The sequence below is a fragment of the Pseudoliparis swirei genome, chromosome 11 (assembly GCF_029220125.1).
Source record: "Pseudoliparis swirei isolate HS2019 ecotype Mariana Trench chromosome 11, NWPU_hadal_v1, whole genome shotgun sequence".
Classification (NCBI taxonomy): domain Eukaryota; kingdom Metazoa; phylum Chordata; class Actinopteri; order Perciformes; family Liparidae; genus Pseudoliparis; species Pseudoliparis swirei.
In genome coordinates, this window is record NC_079398.1 from 13709001 (window position 1) to 13727212 (window position 18212).

The 18212-nt window shown below is 44.1% G+C and overlaps 1 protein-coding gene across 1 annotated transcript; it reads left to right on the forward strand.

Annotated features, from left to right (window-relative positions):
- Positions 1-612: 612 nt before the first annotated feature.
- LOC130201659 (interferon alpha-inducible protein 27-like protein 2B) lies at positions 613-15226 on the forward strand. The gene is made up of 7 exons (XM_056426747.1): positions 613-688; positions 1984-2046; positions 6409-6438; positions 6580-6741; positions 7513-7603; positions 12307-12465; positions 14861-15226. The coding sequence occupies exons 1-6, from the start codon at positions 613-615 to the stop codon at positions 12413-12415; spliced, it is 531 nt and encodes a 176-aa protein (XP_056282722.1). The 3' UTR covers positions 12416-12465; positions 14861-15226.
- Positions 15227-18212: the final 2986 nt, after the last annotated feature.

An 18212-nucleotide genomic window follows, 5' to 3' on the forward strand; every position in this document is an offset into this window, starting at 1 on the left:
GTTTAATATTTCCTGGCATTTTCCCGCATTTCCCAAGAGGTCGAGGTTGTAAAGTTGTTTATTATATGGTATTTTTCGCTCCTATCATTTTTTAAATAAAAACAAATTGTAATGTTAATAGAAAAAAATGTCATTTTGTTCAGCTCTCATGTCTTCTCACAGCACAATGTGTTTCAGGTGTTGCTATAGCAACCAATTACTTAACTTCAAGTTACAGCGATCAATAGAAAAATCATTTTGCCGATGGGTGCCCTTTTTTTTTGGTTGGAGCACCTGCCCCCCAAAATGTCTGCATGTGCCTGATGCCAGATGAAGTATAAATGTTGATTTCGGTTCTCATCTTGTGTTTCAGTATCATTCCTGGCTATTGGGGGAGGCTCAGGTAAGACTTTGAACATCCTTCATGAAATAACTGGGCTTACTTTTCCCTCTCATTTGATCTGTTTTATTGTAAATGCATGATCCGTTTTTAAAGTGGCTTTGACAAAGTAGCACTTAACAACACATGGTGGTCCATGTGCAGCGGTAGCAGTGGTCGCGGCTCCTTTTGTTCTGGGGGCCGTCGGCTTTACCTCCGGTGGGATAGCAGTAGGCTCCTATGCTGCGGCGATGATGTCGACTGCTGCTGCTATCGCTAACGGGGGAGCGGTGGCCGCCGGAAGCACCGTGGCTGTTCTGCAGGCAATAGGTAAGCACCGTTAATTGTTTTTATTAATTTGAATCGTGTGGTTTTAACTGTTGTATCACAATGGTCATTTAGCATTGTCATAATATAAATGTTTAGATTTGAGCTGTATGATATCAACGTGTTTTCTGTCTGTACACAGTAACTTTTGCAGTGTTAAAATAAAACTTAAAGAGTTCAATTTAACACTATTGCTGAGTATTTGGTCCCAATCGGAATCGGAGTAAAATTAACTCTTGCCCAAGTGTTGAAGTTTTAGAGTTAAATTGACTCTAAATAGAGTAAAAATGTAACACTACCTATCACTGTATAGTGTTAATCAAATGTAACACTCAGCCAGTGAACATATGGTCCCATATCTTTAGAGTGTTAAAGTAACACTGAACATAGTGTTAACATTTCAGAGTTAACGCAACTCTGGTAAGAGTTCTTATTCTATTACAAGTGTCAATCAAAAATGAACACTGTAACATTATCACTATGTTCACTGTTAGATGTCATTTAGCTGACGCTTTTATCCAAAGCAACTTACAATCATGTGACATTCATACACCGTAGACGCAGATACAGGGAGCAACTCAGGTTAAGTTTCTTACTCAAGGACACATCGACTAAGGCAAGATAAAACCACCAACCCCCTGATTGAAAGTCAGACCTCCTCTTGTTCTGGGGGCCGTGCGATCCACAAATAAATACATATAAATCCACAAACCAAGAGATAAATCCACATAGAAATGCATAAATATATTTGTGATTTTTATTTTCCCTTTATATAAATCTTAATTTGTTTCCGTGTGTATTGAAATGTATTTGTGAATCGTTCTGCATGCATTTGTAAATTTAATATATTTGTGAATCTTCGTGTTTGCATTTGTGAGTCTCTCTCTGTGTATTTGAAATTATTGAGACTGATCTGACCCCATAATGTTTTGCCGTCTGCTTACTCGCTCGCGTATGTCATGCATACCAATGCTCGCCTGGTGGCAGTGTTCTCACCGTGAGCATAACAATACATACCATTCAGTTTATGAACTCACACTTATATTTTATTGAATATTTATTAAATAACTATTCGCAAAGGCTTTTTTAATGGATGCTCATTTTAAATATTTATAACAAATCTCACGTACCCCTATTTGCAAACCACTGAGTTAGAGGATCATTCACCATCTGTAAATTATTTTTATTTGAGTTTCACTTTTTGTTCTTCGATTATACACGTTTTAAGTGCAACACAAATTATTCCTTGGCTTAATAGAGGAAGTATAAGATACCGTCTGTTTTCCTCTTGTGTCCAGATTTGAAAGGTGCGGCTTTTCTCCAGACACTAAAGACACGAGTGGAAGACATGGATCCTTTGAGTGAGCATCTGTTCCTTTGGCAATAATATATTTCATCTAAAGTACCAATTCGTACTTGTGTGGTTTCCAAATGAACAAATACTGATGATTGTAACCATGCTGCAGGCTTTACATACGGGAATAACACTATTATGATCTTTTGATTAGAACTAATTAACATTGTGCTGTACTCTTTTCTTTGATCTTGATCAAATCCACCACCCAACAACATCAAATTATTTTCTCCCGTGTCTTGAAGATGAAAAATGTCCTGAATGCAGGTTTGAAGGAGCAGTCAGAACTAAACTGGTTTAGCAACTCTTTAGTGTTTCTGCCTTTTGTCTTTGTTCATATGTTACAAAAATAGAGATGACCTACCATCTCAGACATTGTAAATATGCGAGTCTATTTGGGTTAAGTTAAGCTGTGCCTTTTATTGTTCAGATTTATAGTTTTGATTTTGAAAAAACGTCACCTAACTACTAAGCTGCGGTCACGTGAGCCCCCGCTTGAAATGTAATGCACCTCTATTCATGGTGTTACGGTACGAGGGCTTGTCCGGCTCAAAAGGGAGATACACTGTTCACACCAAAAGCGACCGAATCCCATTAAAAGGTCAACGTACAGACGCGTGTGGCTGCGATAGACGCAACATTTTTCCGGGCGTCGCGTTTGGAGCGTTTGGGGCGACGCAATGTGGGCGGTGCATTTACAGTGGCGCGTTTTGAGCGGCGCAATTGTCGCCGCTCGTTGAAATATTTCAACTTTGAGGCGATCATTTCGCAACTTGGGCCAATCAGCTCTTGAATTGCTCCGCGCGTCATCGCTGTCCCGCTGCTGTTGGATCAGAACAAGACCGAGAATAATGTTATGAACACAATAACCTATATTATATATTATAATGTTACAAACACAATAACATATATTATATATTCTAATGTTACGAACACAATAACACGCGTTTAGATGTTCCGCTCTCGTTGCGCTGGAAGCAGTGGCGGTTCGTCCATAGGGGGCGCTAGGGCGCCGCCCCTCTTAAAATGTTGAGATGAAGAAAAAAAAAGAAATCCTGTAAAAAAACATTATATGCCAAATCATTTAAATAGTAAATATACCGTGTTGACGCGCTAAATGTGTGTGGGAGACCGTCAGCCTGTCAACAACCACTTAAGTTAATGTGAAAAAATATCATATATCGCCATTATCACGGAGAGAAGCCCCTCCCCTTCTTCGGGACAACGGCCCAATGTGTGTGTACGGCAGCGAGAAAACATTTCAGTCGTTTCGGCAAGGACGGCTTCACATTGGCGGATGAAACGTGAATCTTGGGTCACAAAAATGTGTGCCATGGCCACGTGATTGGACTATTCGGCAGATCAGAGACCCGTATGTTCCCTCAGCCCATAGAGCAGTGTTGCCAGGTCCGCGGTTTCCCTGCGGAATCGGGCTACTTTTGAAGTGTTGCGCGGGTTGAATTTCTTGTCCGCTGGTTCGGGTAGACCTATTTTGCATGCAAATTACATGAATATCTTTAAATAAAAATCCATATTTTAAATGAAATAATTTATTCATACCCAAATCCTACCAAACTGACTCCAGATCAGCACGTACACACATTTTATTTATGATAATATACTGTATCTAATTACACAAGGCCATTTTAGGACCTAGGTGAAATAACTGTTTAGGGAAAACTGCTTTTAATGCTGGCATACTAAACATATGTTTTTACTTTGTAGATATTACAATACATTTGGCAATGATAGCAATGCTGTTATGGTGCGTTCACACCGGACGCGTCGAAAAAATTCTCTACGCGTCTGACGCAGCAGTCTTGACGCGTGTCGAAAAAAGTGTGTTCACACCAGACGCGTCGGACGCGTCGGGGGCGGAGTAATAAATGAGTCGAGGAACCACAGGACCGCAGCGTACTTCCACTTTTTAGTGGACTGAGCTGCACTCTGACTGCGCTTCTCGCTGCTCTCTCTCTCTTCTCTCTTTGATACGTGTCTCTGAGACTTTTCCACCTACGGCGGCAGATCTCCTCTGCCATGAAACACATATGCCGGCGGTTGGTTGATAGTAAAGTACAACAAATAGCGAGAATAAAAGCAAATACATACATTCAAAACTTACCAGGTAGTCCCACGGCCCGACCTTGTTCCACGCTTTATCTTTATAGCTCCGGTTTCGTAAGCATAAAGAGTTGTATCGTAAAGTTCGGGTGCCCACAGACAGCGACAATAATCTTTTCCTCCATTTTTTTCGACCGGCAGGACGATGACGAGCGGAGCTGCTCAACGCTGATTGGCTGACGCAACTATGACTCACGCGTCTTTGCTGCCGAAGTTGGGAAATTTGAACTCGCGCGTCAACGAGCTGCGTCTGTTCGCGCTGTTCGCTGAGTTCGCCCCGCGACAAACCCTCTGTTCGTGCTGCTTCAAACGCGTCTGACGCGCTGCTCGCTGGAAAATACGCAGCTACGCAGCTTCGATGCAGCTTCGACGCAGCTTTGCATTGACTTAACATGTAATCTCGACGCGCGTCAAAATTTTGACGCGTCCGGTGTGAACACACCATTAGACTTTAAAAGCAGTGTATATGGTTTGGCACGGGCATATTTTGAGTTCTGATATTGGGCTGGTTTTTGGGCTGGTTTTATTGGCCATTGGGCTGGTTGTGTCACACAGACCTGGCAACCACGGAGCTCCACGGAGGTACGCCAGCAACATAGCTAGCAGAAGCTTTATGTTAGTATGGCGTCGGCGACTGAAAACTCTATGGTATCTCTACACCAAACACCTTTCAATCGACGGTCAGATATTGACAAGAAGAGGCTGAAAGAGTTCGGACCCGAACATCCGGATTTAAAAATTCTGCAGCAAAGCGCTGACCGCGGGAGGATGTACACCCGGAGATTCTCCTTAAGCCTATATACTAACCGGAGCTGGTTAGCTGGATGCTCCATGAGTAATTTGTTTTTTTGTTTCCCCTGTCTGTTATTCCAAAGTCCTGGGACTGAAACTCTCTGGACTACAACGGGGTGAGGGATCTAAAGAGCTGCAGACAAGTGTAAAGCACGAATCTTGCCGCAGTTATCTAGCTAAGAGCATGAAGCTAACTCGCTAACAGCATGAAGCTAACCCTGTTTGCAGAGCAGAGCAGCAGAAGGAGACCGAACTGGCATCGAAAACACAACGAAGAGGTTCTGAAAAATAGACACATTCCCTCAAGAATAATGGAAACAGGCTGGTTACAGACATGATTGACTTTAACCAGAGAGTTATGGAGAAGTTTGACCACTTTAAAGAGAGGAGGGCTACTTTTCTTTACAGTAGTGGGGCTACTCTGTCAAACACCCAATGTAACATGTGATCTCTTTCTGACTCTATTCTGCTCTGAACCTCTTTCATGTGAGGGTGAAACTCTTTTATTTTGCAAACCTCTGAAACCCAACCCAATGTTCCTTAAAGCTGCTCTGAACCTCTCATGCCCAAAGTTACAGTGTGTTGATAGTTTTTATTGGACAGTGTTGAGCACGCTGTGTTCTTTAAATAAAGCTTTGTTTTTTACAATATTCTACTCAAAACCTCTTTTCTTCTCATTGTTGAGTGCTATTTAAACTGCGCCCCCACCCAAAAAAATTTCACCAGCCGCCACTGGCTGGAAGTGGAAGTCTTTCAGACGTAACAGTAACTTCATCGGTGAAAGTGACCGAGCTGCGTGAGCCTACGGGTGATGTCATGTATAAATAATAGATATATATATATATATATATATGATATTAATGTTATCACTCCCTCCAGGAATTGCACGCCACCGTCGTTCTTGTGTTACTGATAGATTTATTGGATGCAGGCGGACTTCACAACCTCCGTCACATCCACCTTCACAATCCACCATCGAACTGTACAAATACATTTAACAAAATGGTTGGCGTTGACATTGCATAAAAACAGTTGACAGAAATATGCACGACAAAAACATGAACATAAAACATAAAGAACGTACCTCACTGGCTACACACAAGGTTTAATATTTCCTGGCATTTTCCCGCATTTCCCAAGAGGTCGAGGTTCGTAAAGTTGTTTATTATATGGTATTTTTCGCTCCTATCATTTTTTAAATAAAAACAAATTGTAATGTTAATAGAAAAAAATTTCATTTTGTTCAGCTCTCATGCCTTCTCACAGCACAATGTGTTTCAGGTGTTGCTATAGCAACCAATTACTTAACTTCAAGTTACAGCGATCAATAGAAAAATCATTTTGCCGATGGGTGCCCTATTTTTTTGGTTGGAGCACCTGCCCCCCAAAATGTCTGCACGTGCCTGATGCCAGATGAAGTATAAATGTTGATTTCGGTTCTCATCTTGTGTTTCAGTATCAGTCCTGGTTATAGGAGGAGGCGCAGGTAAGACTTTGAACATCCTTCATGAAATAACTGGGCTTACTTTTCCCTCTCATTTGATCTGTTTTATTGTAAATGCATGATCCGTTTTTAAAGTGGCTTTGACAAAGTAGCACTTAACAACACATGGTGGTCCATGTGCAGCGGTAGCAGTGGTCACGGCTCCTTTTGTTCTGGGGGCCATCGGCTTTACCTCCGGTGGGATAGCAGTAGGCTCCTATGCTGCGGGGATGATGTCGACTGCTGCTATCGCTAACGGGGGAGCGGTGGCCGCCGGGAGCACCGTGGCTGTTCTGCAGGCAATGGGTAAGCACTGTTAATTGTTTTTATTAATTTGAATCGTGTGGTTTTAACTGTTGTATCACAATGGTCATTTTGCATTGTTTAGATTTGGGCTGTATGATATCAAGGTGTTTTCTGTCTGTACACAGTAACTTTTGCAGTGTTAAAATAAAACTTAAAGAGTTCAATTTAACACTATTGCTGAGTATTTGGTCCCAATCGGAATCGGAGTAAAATTAACTCTTGCCCAAGTGTTGAAGTTTTAGAGTTAAATTGACTCTAAATAGAGTACAAATGTAACACTACCTATCACTGTATAGTGTTAATCAAATGTAACACTCAGCCAGTGAACATATGGTCCCATATCTTTAGAGTGTTAAAGTAACACTGAACATAGTGTTAACATTTCAGAGTTAACGCAACTCTGGTAAGAGTTCTTATTCTATTACAAGTGTCAATCAAAAATGAACACTGTAAAATGATCACTATGTTCACTGTTAGATGTCATTTAGCTGACGCTTTTATCCAAAGCAACTTACAATCATGTGACATTCATACACCGTAGACGCAGATACAGGGAGCAACTCAGGTTAAGTTTCTTACTCAAGGACACATCGACTAAGGAGGGATAAAACCACCAACACCCTGATTGAAAGTCAGACCTGCTGACCACTGACCCACAGTGGCTCTTTAATGCTCGGTAGATAGGGACCATATCTTTACTGGCTTAATGTTAATGTACTCTTTAATTCTACTGTGTAGCCCCAGAATCCTGACGTCATATTCTTGTTGCAGGTGCAGCTGGTTTGACGGCAGCTGCCAATGTGGCTGTAGCCGGTGTCGGAGCAGGAGTCGGAGCAACTGTGTTAGGAGTCGGACTGGCTAAGTAAATTATTTGAAATTCATGAAGGAAAAATGTCAATTTTAAAGCAATTTTCTCTGCCAATTAGAAAGTAATTGTAAATTAAAGCTGCAAGCAGCGATGAACGGGTCCTCTACCTGCTTCGCACGTCGGGGGTGCCGGCCGGACGCCGGCCCCCTCGGCCGAGAGCGCATTCACGGCGTTCGGGCGTTTGACCGTTTGTCACGCGACACTGATTTTACTTTGCTAGTCGGTGGCGCTTTGACTCTGAGTGAAAAAAGGCTTGTTGATATCCTCAGGCCGTGAATTCTACGAAGCATGATAAGTTTGGAGCAGATTTGAGCGAGTCCAGGGTTGCCAGCAGGGGGCGCTGTGACAATTTGAACATATACATGCATCATGTGTATCCATGTGAAGTCTAGACCTTGTCATGTAAATTAAATGTGAATGTGATTCAACGTGTCGCTACGAGCTCCACAGGGAAGCATCATCAAGGTTTTAGGTCTATTCTGGTATATTTTGAGAGGGATCTGAATAATCTGCGAGGAGCAGTGTATACAAGTAAAAACATGTAACTTCCTAGTGCCACTAGTTGGCGCTATGACCAGAATCAAAAATTAACATATGGATGTCTTCAGGGTCAGTATGTCATGACGTATGAGAAATATGGAGCAGTTTAGACAATGTATTGCCGAGTTACAACAACGTACATTTTCATGGCGAATGGCGTTTCTTTGCCGGTCCGGCAAACGCACATAGTTTAATATTTTTGAAATCTTTCAAAGATTTTTCAAGACAAAGGTCTCAAGACCATAGTGGCGAAATTTGGATTGAATCGGGTGTAAGCTCTAGGAGGAGTTAACAGTTTAACAACTGCCCAAAACATGAAAAAAGGCTTAAAAAAGGCAAAAAATGCCGATATTTAGGAATTTATTGCAGCGCCCCCTAATGTTCAAATATTCTGAAAAAAATAAGGTAGTTTAAGGGATGCGATATGGACATAGGCTAGCAATTTGGTGAGGATAGACCAAATAATTTAGAAGTTGTGTGACTTCAAATATTGGGCCACACCCTTTAAATGTTCATTGGTCTATATCAGGGCTATTCAACTTCAGTAGCAAGTGGGCCGAATAAGAAAATCACGGGGGGTGTGAGGGCCGCACAGAATATTGATCAAATCAGCACCCGATGCTCACCTGTGCGAGCATCACAGCTGAGCGTTGCGTGCGCCGGCATCAAGCCGAGAAGAGTTGTTGACGGGGGGGGGGGGGGGGGGTGCTAGTGAGAGTCGCGCGCGAGCCGAGAAGGATTGTTGATGGGGGGGGCAATTTTTTTTTATGTCATGTGATCTACCATACTACGCCGCGATCGACTGGCAGGTCGCCGTGATCCACGTATTGAGCACCCCTGATGTAACCATACAGGTTTGGTTGAGGCAACAGTGAAACTCGATGGCTCTGGGTTAGATGTCTCAATGTATAAAAGAGGCGTGTCCGTCAGTTTTATTTTTTCTTACCAAGCTATAGTGATTTGCAGGCAGTCTTGCGGGCCAGAGTTAAACTCAAACGGGCCGCATCCGGCCCGCGGGCCGCTAGTTGAATAAGCCTGGTCTATATTCTCTGAACGCAATGAGATATCAACAAGATCTTCAGTACTTATGATGACATTGAACCAATAATGGATCCCAGACATTTTCGGATGAATCGGACAAAGCGTTTTGGAAAAAAGTGAAAAAAATATTTTATTACTAAATTCAAAATGGCGGGAAATCTAAGTAGGCGCATTTGATGGTCAGCTGGAACTTATTTGTAGAGCAGGTCCAGGTGAACATGTATACCAAATTTCAAGTCAATCGGTCATTGTTGAAAAAAGTTATTCGCTTTCTACCTCAAGGGGGCGGTAGAGAAAAATGTCTATATGCAAAAATACGAAACTTTGAAAATATCGGGATTTTCGCCAGGCCTGATATGCATCTCAAATTTGACAACTTTTGGAATATGATAAAGGCCTCAAAAGGGCAACATGCTTTTTAGGCTGATTTGCTTTGGCCAATCGGTGGCGCTATGACTAGAATTTTAAATTAGCATATGGATGTCTTCACGGTCATTATGTGATGACATACGAGGAATATGGAGCAGATTGGATAATGTATGGCCGAGTTACATCATCTTACATGTTAATGGCGAATGGCGTTTCTTTGCCGGTCCGGAGAACGCACAAACTTTAATATTTTTAAAATCTTTCAAAGATTTTTGAAGACAAAGGTCTCAAGACTATACTGGCCTAGTTTGGAATGAATCGGGTTTAAGCTCTAGGAGGAGTTAACTGTTTAACAACCCCCCAAAACGTGAGAAAATAATGCAAAAAAGGCATATATTGAGGGATTGATTGTAGCGCCCCCTAATGTTCAAATATTATGAAAAAATTAGGGTACTTTAAGGGATTTCATGTGAACATAGTCTAGTAATTTGGTGAGGATTGGCCAATTTATTTGGAAGTAAGGTGTCTTTAAATATCAGGCCACACCCCTCGGATGTTCATTTGTTCATATTCTCTGAACGCAATGAGATATCAACAATCTTTGAAAGATTTTTTATTGCATTGAAACAAGAATGAACCACAACAAGTCGTGTATGGATCGCAACTATCGTTTTGGAGGAGTTGAAAAGAATGTGTTTTTTACAAAATTCAAAATGGCGGAAAATCTAAGTGGGCGAAGCTTATGTTTTACAACTGCCCAAAACATGAAAAAAGGCTTAAAAAAGGCCAAAAATGCAGATATTGAGGAATTAATTGCAGCGCCCCCTAATGTTCAAATATTATGAAAAAAATAGGGTACGTTAAGGGATGCCATTTGGACATAGGCTAGTAATTTGGTGAAGATCGGCCAAACAATTTAGAAGTTGTAGGACTTCCAATATCAGGCCACACCCCTTAAATGTCCATTGGTCCATATCCTCTGAACGCAATAAGATATCAACAAGATATTCACTGGTTATGATGACATTGAACCAATAATGGATCACAGACATTTTCGTTTGAATTGGACAAAGCGTTTTGGAGAAAAGTGAAAAAAATATTTTTTTACAAAATTCTAAATGGCGGAAAATCTAAGAAGGCGCATTTGATGGCCACCATTAACTTATTTGTAGAACAGGTCCAAGTGATCATGTATATCAAATTTCAGAACAATCGGTCACAGCTTTCAGAAATGGCAGCCTTTCTACTGCAAGGGGGTGCTATAGAGCAATTTTTTTGTACTAAAATGCGAGACCTGTAAAATATCAACATTTTCACCAGTCCTGATATGCATGTCAAATTTGACAACTTTTGGAATATGATAAAGGCCTCAAGAGGGCAACGATCGCTAGAGAGAATAATCATCATTTGAAAAACAATAGGTTCCTCGGACCCTAATAATCCTTTGAAAAACAATAGGTTCCTCTACGACGAAGTCGTAGCGAGGACCCTTATTACACCATGCATCATCTTTGACAACTTACATGTGTTGTTCAATAAATATGTGTAACATCAGTGGGTCTTCTGTACATATGTGTGTTCCTCATAAGGTCTTGTGGTGGCAAATGGACCTTACCGGCTGTTGAGTCTCTTTATTGTATTGGAACCTCTTGTTTAAGAAAATGGCAGATAACAGAAATGCCAGGTTGATCGTGGTCACAAGAAAATGTCCACATAAATACTTATTTCTTAACAACAGTTACTACTTTAGTATACTTGACAACAGTTACTACTTTAGTATACTTAACAACAGTTACTACTTTATTACTGAACAAAGGGTATTACGCAGCTGCTGCAGGACCCATAAGTCACCCAATGCCGACATTGATGCACAATAACAGCTTGTCTACCAGTTCACTAAGATCAGAATATATAATACAAATAAGAATATAAAATTGCGATTTCATTCCACCAAAAGTAACTGAGAAAATTAATGGAAGTGTTTACCGATTAATTTACCTTTTTAAAGATGAAGTAGCATTTCTCTTTTTCTGGCCACAGTTAAGTGTGGTCTGTAAAACCAAAACACGGCGCTGGAAGATGCTATGAAGCTTGTACAATGAGGAACCTATAAAACCTGTGAAAAGAGTAAACGCAAGAAAAAACATCACTTGTAATAACTACTTACTAACCGAGAGTGAGATCATGCCCGGAAATATCAGACTGAGGCTTTTTAACATTTTTACAGAGGTTTAATATTTCCCGGCATTTTCCCGCATTTCCCAAGAGGTCGAGGTTAGTAAAGTTGTTTATTATATGGTATTTTTCGCTCCTATCATTTTTTAAATAAAAACACGTAATGTTAATAGAAAAAATATCATTTTGTTCAGCTCATGTCTTCTGACAGCACAATGTGTTTCAGGTGTTGCTATAGCAACCAATTACTTAACTTCAAGTTACAGCATTCAATAGAAAAATCATTTTTCCGATGGGTGCCCTATTTTTTTGGTTGGAGCACCTGCCCCCCAAAATGTCAGCATGTGCCTGATGCCAGATGAAGTATAAATGTTGATTTTGGTTCTCATCTTGTGTTTCAATATCGATCCTGACGATAGGAGGAGGTGCAGGTAAGACTTTGAACATCCTTTATGAAATAACTGGGTTTACTTTTCCCTCTCATTTGATCTGTTTTATTGTAAATGCAGTATCCGTTTTTAAAGTGGCTTTGACAAAGTAGCACTTAACAACACATGGTGGCCCATGTGCAGCGGTAGCAGTGGTCGGGGCTCCTCTTCTTCTGGGGACCGTCGGCTTCACCTCCGCTGGGATAGCAGCAGGCTCCAATGCTGCGGGGATGTCGACTGCTGCTGCCGCTAACGGGGGAGCGGTGGCCGCCGGGAGCACCGTGGCTGGTTTGCAGGCAATAGGTAAGCACCGTTAATTGTTTTTATTAATTTGAATCGTGTGGTTTTAACTTGTATCACAATGGTCATTTTGTATTGTCATAATATAAATGTTTAGATTTGGGCTGTATGATATCAAGGTGTGTTCTGTCTGTACACAGTAACTTTTGCAGTGTTAAAATAAAACTTAAAGAGTTCAATTTAACATTATTGCTGAGTATTTGGTCCCAATCGGAATCGGAGTTAAATTAACTCTTGCCCAAGTGTTGAAGTTTTAGAGTTAAATTGACTCTAAATAGAGTAAAAATGTAACACTACCTATCACTGTATAGTAGAGATGCACCGATCAGGTTTTTGGTGCCGATCACCGATCACTGAAATCAGTATCTGCCGATCTGATAATATCGATCACCGATCACTGAAATCAGTATTTGCCGATCTGATAATACCGATAACCGATCACTGAAATCAGTACCTGCCGATCCGATATTACCGATCACCGATCACAGTGTCGATTGAAGCATTCTATTTATTGTGTAGCATTATTGCCTAGGACTGAGGAAATACATATATAAAGCACCTCAAACATTCAAGAAATTACCGATTTCTTTAAACATTTAGGACTTTTACTTTGAAAAATGTCCTAATTGATACATTAAAATTGTTTGATTGCTATTGTAGGGGATTTCAGATATGTATGGAACACATCTGCATTATTCATTTCCTGGAACTCTTGGGGAAATCTATATACAGGACTTTTTTTAACATACAAAAGTCTGACTTATTTTTATAAACTCTTCCTTGGTACAGTAAAAATGTTTTAATGTTAGCATAATTTAAGCTAAATCTCAGAAACGATCTATAAAGATACAAAATCAGTTCATTGTTTACTTTTATATGCTAGTGTATGATTTGTCGACATCTTATTTTGAAAAGCGGATGTTGTCACATAAATCCTTCCGCTAACGTTATCAAAACCCTCTTTGCTCCCGATCGAATGCGTTTACCGTCAACATCAGTCTATAGGGGCTCAGACATGTGAGTGTCGGCTGAGTTGACCCAGAGATTCAACTCGGGGGACGCCGCCGTGCGTGAGGATCCCTCGTGGTCCTCTCACTCTGCGGCCCTCGCCGGCATCGTCTCCGTTGCGGTGCGCGGCGATTGAAACGTCTGATAGTTCTCGCAGATGTTACGTCATCTGATCGATCGGTTTGATCGGCCGTTTCGAGAACGCCGATCAAAACCGATAATGGCAATATCGGCCGATATGGATCGGCGCCGATCAGATCGGTGCATCCCTAACAATAACAGCTTGTCTACCAGTAAACTAAGATAAGACTATATAATGCAAATAAGAATATAAAATTGTGATTAAATTCCACCAAAAGGAACTGTGAGTAAATTAATGGAAGTGTTTACCGATTAATTTACCTTTTTAAAGATGAAGTAGCATTTCTCTTTTTCTGGCCACAGTTAAGTGTGCTCTGTCAAACCAAAACACGGAGCTGGAAGATGTTATGAAGCTTGTACAATGAGGAACCTTATAGTTCACACACAGTACTTGATCCATTGTTATGTAGTAATGAAAGCTGCTTTGCGGTAACAGCAACAAACAAGTTTATTTAATATTGGAAAAACTCACGGTATGGCATGTCGAAAAATGTCATTGAGTCAGAAACACTCATAGATTTGTATCCATTTATTGCAAGAAATGGAAATGCAGTTATAACCCATCTCTCTTTTTCCTCTCCGTGTATCTACAGTTTGATTATTAGTTCCTGATCCAATGGTGGTGTTAATAATCCTTTTGATATTAATAACTATATTGATATTAATAATTGTATTGATATAAATGATTTAGTTTTCCTACTTGCTAATAGCTACTCATGCTCTTGGGAGAACAGCTATACCTGTATGTGTCTTATTTTACATTGCTTATCTTCTATTTATATTACAATCAATTTATTACCACACTACAATAAGCAAGTCACACCAAAACAATTAATTTCTGAGAAACTAAACACTAACGAGCAACAATGTTTACCTATAGTGCAGTTACAATCAGCATACATTCATCTGAATGGTATATGTGATTATTTGATTTGTGGATACGAATAGGTAAGACAGTTAAATGGCCAAATGAGCTTCATATGACGTTAAAGAGGTATGTCGCCCCCTGCTGTCAGAAATATGTATTTCAGCCACTCTTATCCTAGCTTTTTATTCTCATTCTTGACTGGGAGGGCAAGAGATTTAAACTTATTTAACCTCTGCAACCTAATTAATAAGTGTGGCAGGGGGGGGTGCGGAAGCACAGCTGCAGAGGGGGTGATTGAGGGGGTGTGGCTCGAGGAACGGTGCCGGAAGGGGAGGTGGCCTCGGCTGCACCGGATGAGGGTTGTTATTGTCCTCTTTATAGGCACAGAGCTAGCGCCGGGAGAGGACCGGCAACCTGGACACGGAGCTGCGGAGACACCGAGCTGAGAGCGGAACACAATAAAGTGTCTAAAACCTGCAAACCTGCCTGAGTGTGACTCCTTCCACGCCGCGGACACCCACAGACGTGTTACAGTGGAGCCCAGCAAAGGGGGAGGCGATATGGATTTACACGCACAGCAGGCGGGAGTACCGTCGCAGCCGTTAGTAGCATTGGGGCAAATGCTGGAAAGAATGGCGGCGAGGCAGAGCGAGGACGCGGCCAGTACCAGGCAGTTTCTGGGGGGGCTCCAGGAGCAAGCCCAGGTGCACTCAAGGGTGCTGGAGCGGTTGCTGATGGGCCAGTCATCAGCGGCACGGAACAGCGGGCCGTCGAGGCTGACAGGGGTGGTCCCACAGAGGATGACGCCGGAGGACGACGTGCAGGCGTACCTAGAGACCTTTGAGGCGACAGCGAGGCGCGGCTGGCCAGCGGATGAGTGGGCGATCCGACTGTTGCCTCTTCTGGCGGGAGAGGCGCAGACGGCGGCACTGGGGCTACCCCCGGCAGCGAGGCGGATATACCCGGAGGTGCGGAGAGCGGTCATGGACAGGCTCGGTCTGTCCCCGGAGGACCATCGGCGGAGGTTCCGGGAGGCCAAGCTGGGGGCCGAGGACCGGCCGTTCGCATTTGGCCAGCGGTTAGCAGATGCGGCAGGCAGGTGGCTGCAACCAGAGGGCTCCGCAACAGCGCAGGCGGTGGTGGAGAAGATCGTGCTGGAGCAGTTTGTCGGCGGACTCCCGGCCCGCACATCGGCGTGGGTCCGCTGCCATCGGCCGACGGTGATGAAGGCTGCCGTCACCTTGGCGGAGGACCACCTGGCGGTCCATGGCCCGGGGAAGGCGGAGGGCGATCGACCGCCGTCGACTAGCGGGCCGCTGACGGGCCAGCGGAGGAAGCTGCATCCGCCGCAACCGTCACGGCCGGTGCCGTGGCCGACATCCCTCCCGCGGGTCCCCGAGCCAGTAGCATCGACGGGGGCCGGCACTCTTCCTGGCCCACAGGGGGTCTTTCAGGCACCAGGGCAGGAGTGCTGGAGATGCGGGCAGCCCGGTCACTTCCGGAGGGAGTGTCCATTGATGGAGGTGGGCCAGGTGATCCGGGTGGCCGGCTCTCCGACCTCCTCCCCCGGTCCGGGACCGACGTCGAGTTCGGTAAGAATCCAGGGGTATACACCAGGCAATGGTGGATTCGGGATGTGCATGATCTATGATCCACCAGAACCTGGTTCGACCGGGGCATTGGTGGAGGCATTGTGGGTGAAAATACGGTGTGTGCATGGGGACATTCACGAGTATCCTATGGTGGCAGTGGAAATTAGATACGGGGGGAAAAAACATAGTGTAAAGGTCGCGGTTAGCTCCCGCCTTACGCACCCTTAATCTTGGGAACCGATTGGCCAGGGTTTAATAAATTAATGGGGAAAGTGGCGGGGTGCGTTCACAGCAGACAGGGTCATGCGATGTGTGCCGTGCTCAGCGGTGACGCGAGGTCGTCCGACACTGCAGACGGGAGGGGAACCGTGGAGCCTCCTATGGCGACTCTCCGGCTCCCGAGTTTCACTCCATGGAAGATTTTCCACTCGAGCAGTCTCGGGACGATACTCTACGCTCAGCCTTTGACCAAGTGATACGAATTGATGGTCAGCTGGTGCGCCCTGACGCAGCGCAGACATATCCGCACTTCACATTGATCAGGGACAGATTATACAGAGTGAGCCGTGACACTCACACAGGGCAGGAAAGCACCCAGTTGTTGGTGCCGAAGAGCCGCCGGGAAATGGTTTTCCAGGCGGCTCACTATAACCCAATGGCTGGGCACATGGGATATGATAAAACTCTGGACCGGATAATGATCCGATTCTATTGGCCGGGCATCCGGGCGGATGTGCGCCGTTGGTGTGCATCCTGCCCGGAGTGTCAACTAGTAAACCCTCCGGCCATTCCGAGGGCACCGTTGCGGCCGCTGCCATTAATGGAGGTTCCATTTGAGCGCATCGCGATGGACCTCATCGGACCATTTCACCGGAGTGCACGCGGATATCGCTTTGTGTTAGTCTTCGTGGATTATGCAACACGATATCCGGAGGCGGTGCCATTGCGCAACATTTCTGCAAAGAGTGTCGCGCAGGCGCTGTTTCAGGTCATCTCCCGAGTCGGGATCCCGAAAGAGATTCTGACGGACCAGGGCACCCAGTTCATGTCAAGAACACTGAGAGAACTTTACGGATTACTGGGCATAAAGTCTATTCGGACCAGTGTGTACCACCCACAGACCGACGGTCTGGTGGAGCGTCTGAATAAAACGTTGAAGTCCATGATCCGTAAATTTATTAATGACGATGAACGTAATTGGGATAAATGGCTTGACTCTCTGTTGTTTGCAGTACGGGAGGTTCCCCAGGCCTCCACGGGATTTTCTCCCTTTGAACTTTTGTTCGGCAGGACTCCACGGGGGGTGCTCGACCTCATTAAAGAAAACTGGGAGGAGGGGCCGAGCACCAGTAAAACGAGATCCAACACGTCCTGGACCTGCGAGCAAAGCTCCACACACTGGGTCAGCTGTCACGTGAGAATTTGCTCGAGGCCCAGGAGCGTCAGCAGCGGCTGTACAACAGAGGGACCAAGCTGAGACAATTCACACCGGGAGAGAAGGTACTTGTATTGCTTCCTTCGTCCAGCTCTAAACTCCTCGCCAAGTGGCAAGGGCCCTTTGTGGTCACACGGCGAGTGGGGGATGTCGACTATGAGGTAGTGCGTTCTGATAGGGGCGGAGCTACACAGATTTACCACCTCAACCTCCTAAAGGCATGGAGGGAGGCGGAGTCTGTGTGTCTGGTGTCCTCGCTAGCGGAGAGACAGGAGCTGGGGCCTGAGGTCCCAAAATCCACCGATCCGCCTCGCCTTTGTGAAGACCGTCTCTCCGGGACCCAGAAAACAGACATTGCCCGGTTGCAAAAGCAGTTTGCTGATGTGTTCTCTCTCCTTCCAGGACGCACGAACCTCATAGAGCACCGGATTGAGACGCCCAGGCGTGGCGGTGCGGTCACGGCCCTACAGGTTACCTGAACACAAGAGAAAGGTGGTTCAGCGGGAATTAGCGGCCATGCTGGAGATGGGGTAATAGAGGAGTCTCACAGTGCCTGGTGTAGTCCCATTGTTCTTGTGGTCAAGAAGGATGGGTCTATTCAGTTCTCGTGGACTATCGCAGGGTGAACGATGTGTCACGGTTCGATGCTTACCCAATGCCCCGGGTCGACGAACTCCTGGACCGACTGGGCACTGCATGTTTCTTT

What these genes read in the sequence shown, in the direction of transcription:
- LOC130201659 (XM_056426747.1), top strand. Translation starts at nt 613, where the DNA reads ATGTCGACTGCTGCTGCTATCGCTAACGGGGGAGCGGTGGCCGCCGGA. An exon ending in GGAAGACATGGATCCTTTGA is followed by an intron (nt 2,047 to 6,408) that starts GTGAGCATCTGT and finishes CTTGTGTTTCAG; the next exon opens with TATCAGTCCTGGTTATAGGA. An exon ending in GGTTATAGGAGGAGGCGCAG is followed by an intron (nt 6,439 to 6,579) that starts GTAAGACTTTGA and finishes GTCCATGTGCAG; the next exon opens with CGGTAGCAGTGGTCACGGCT.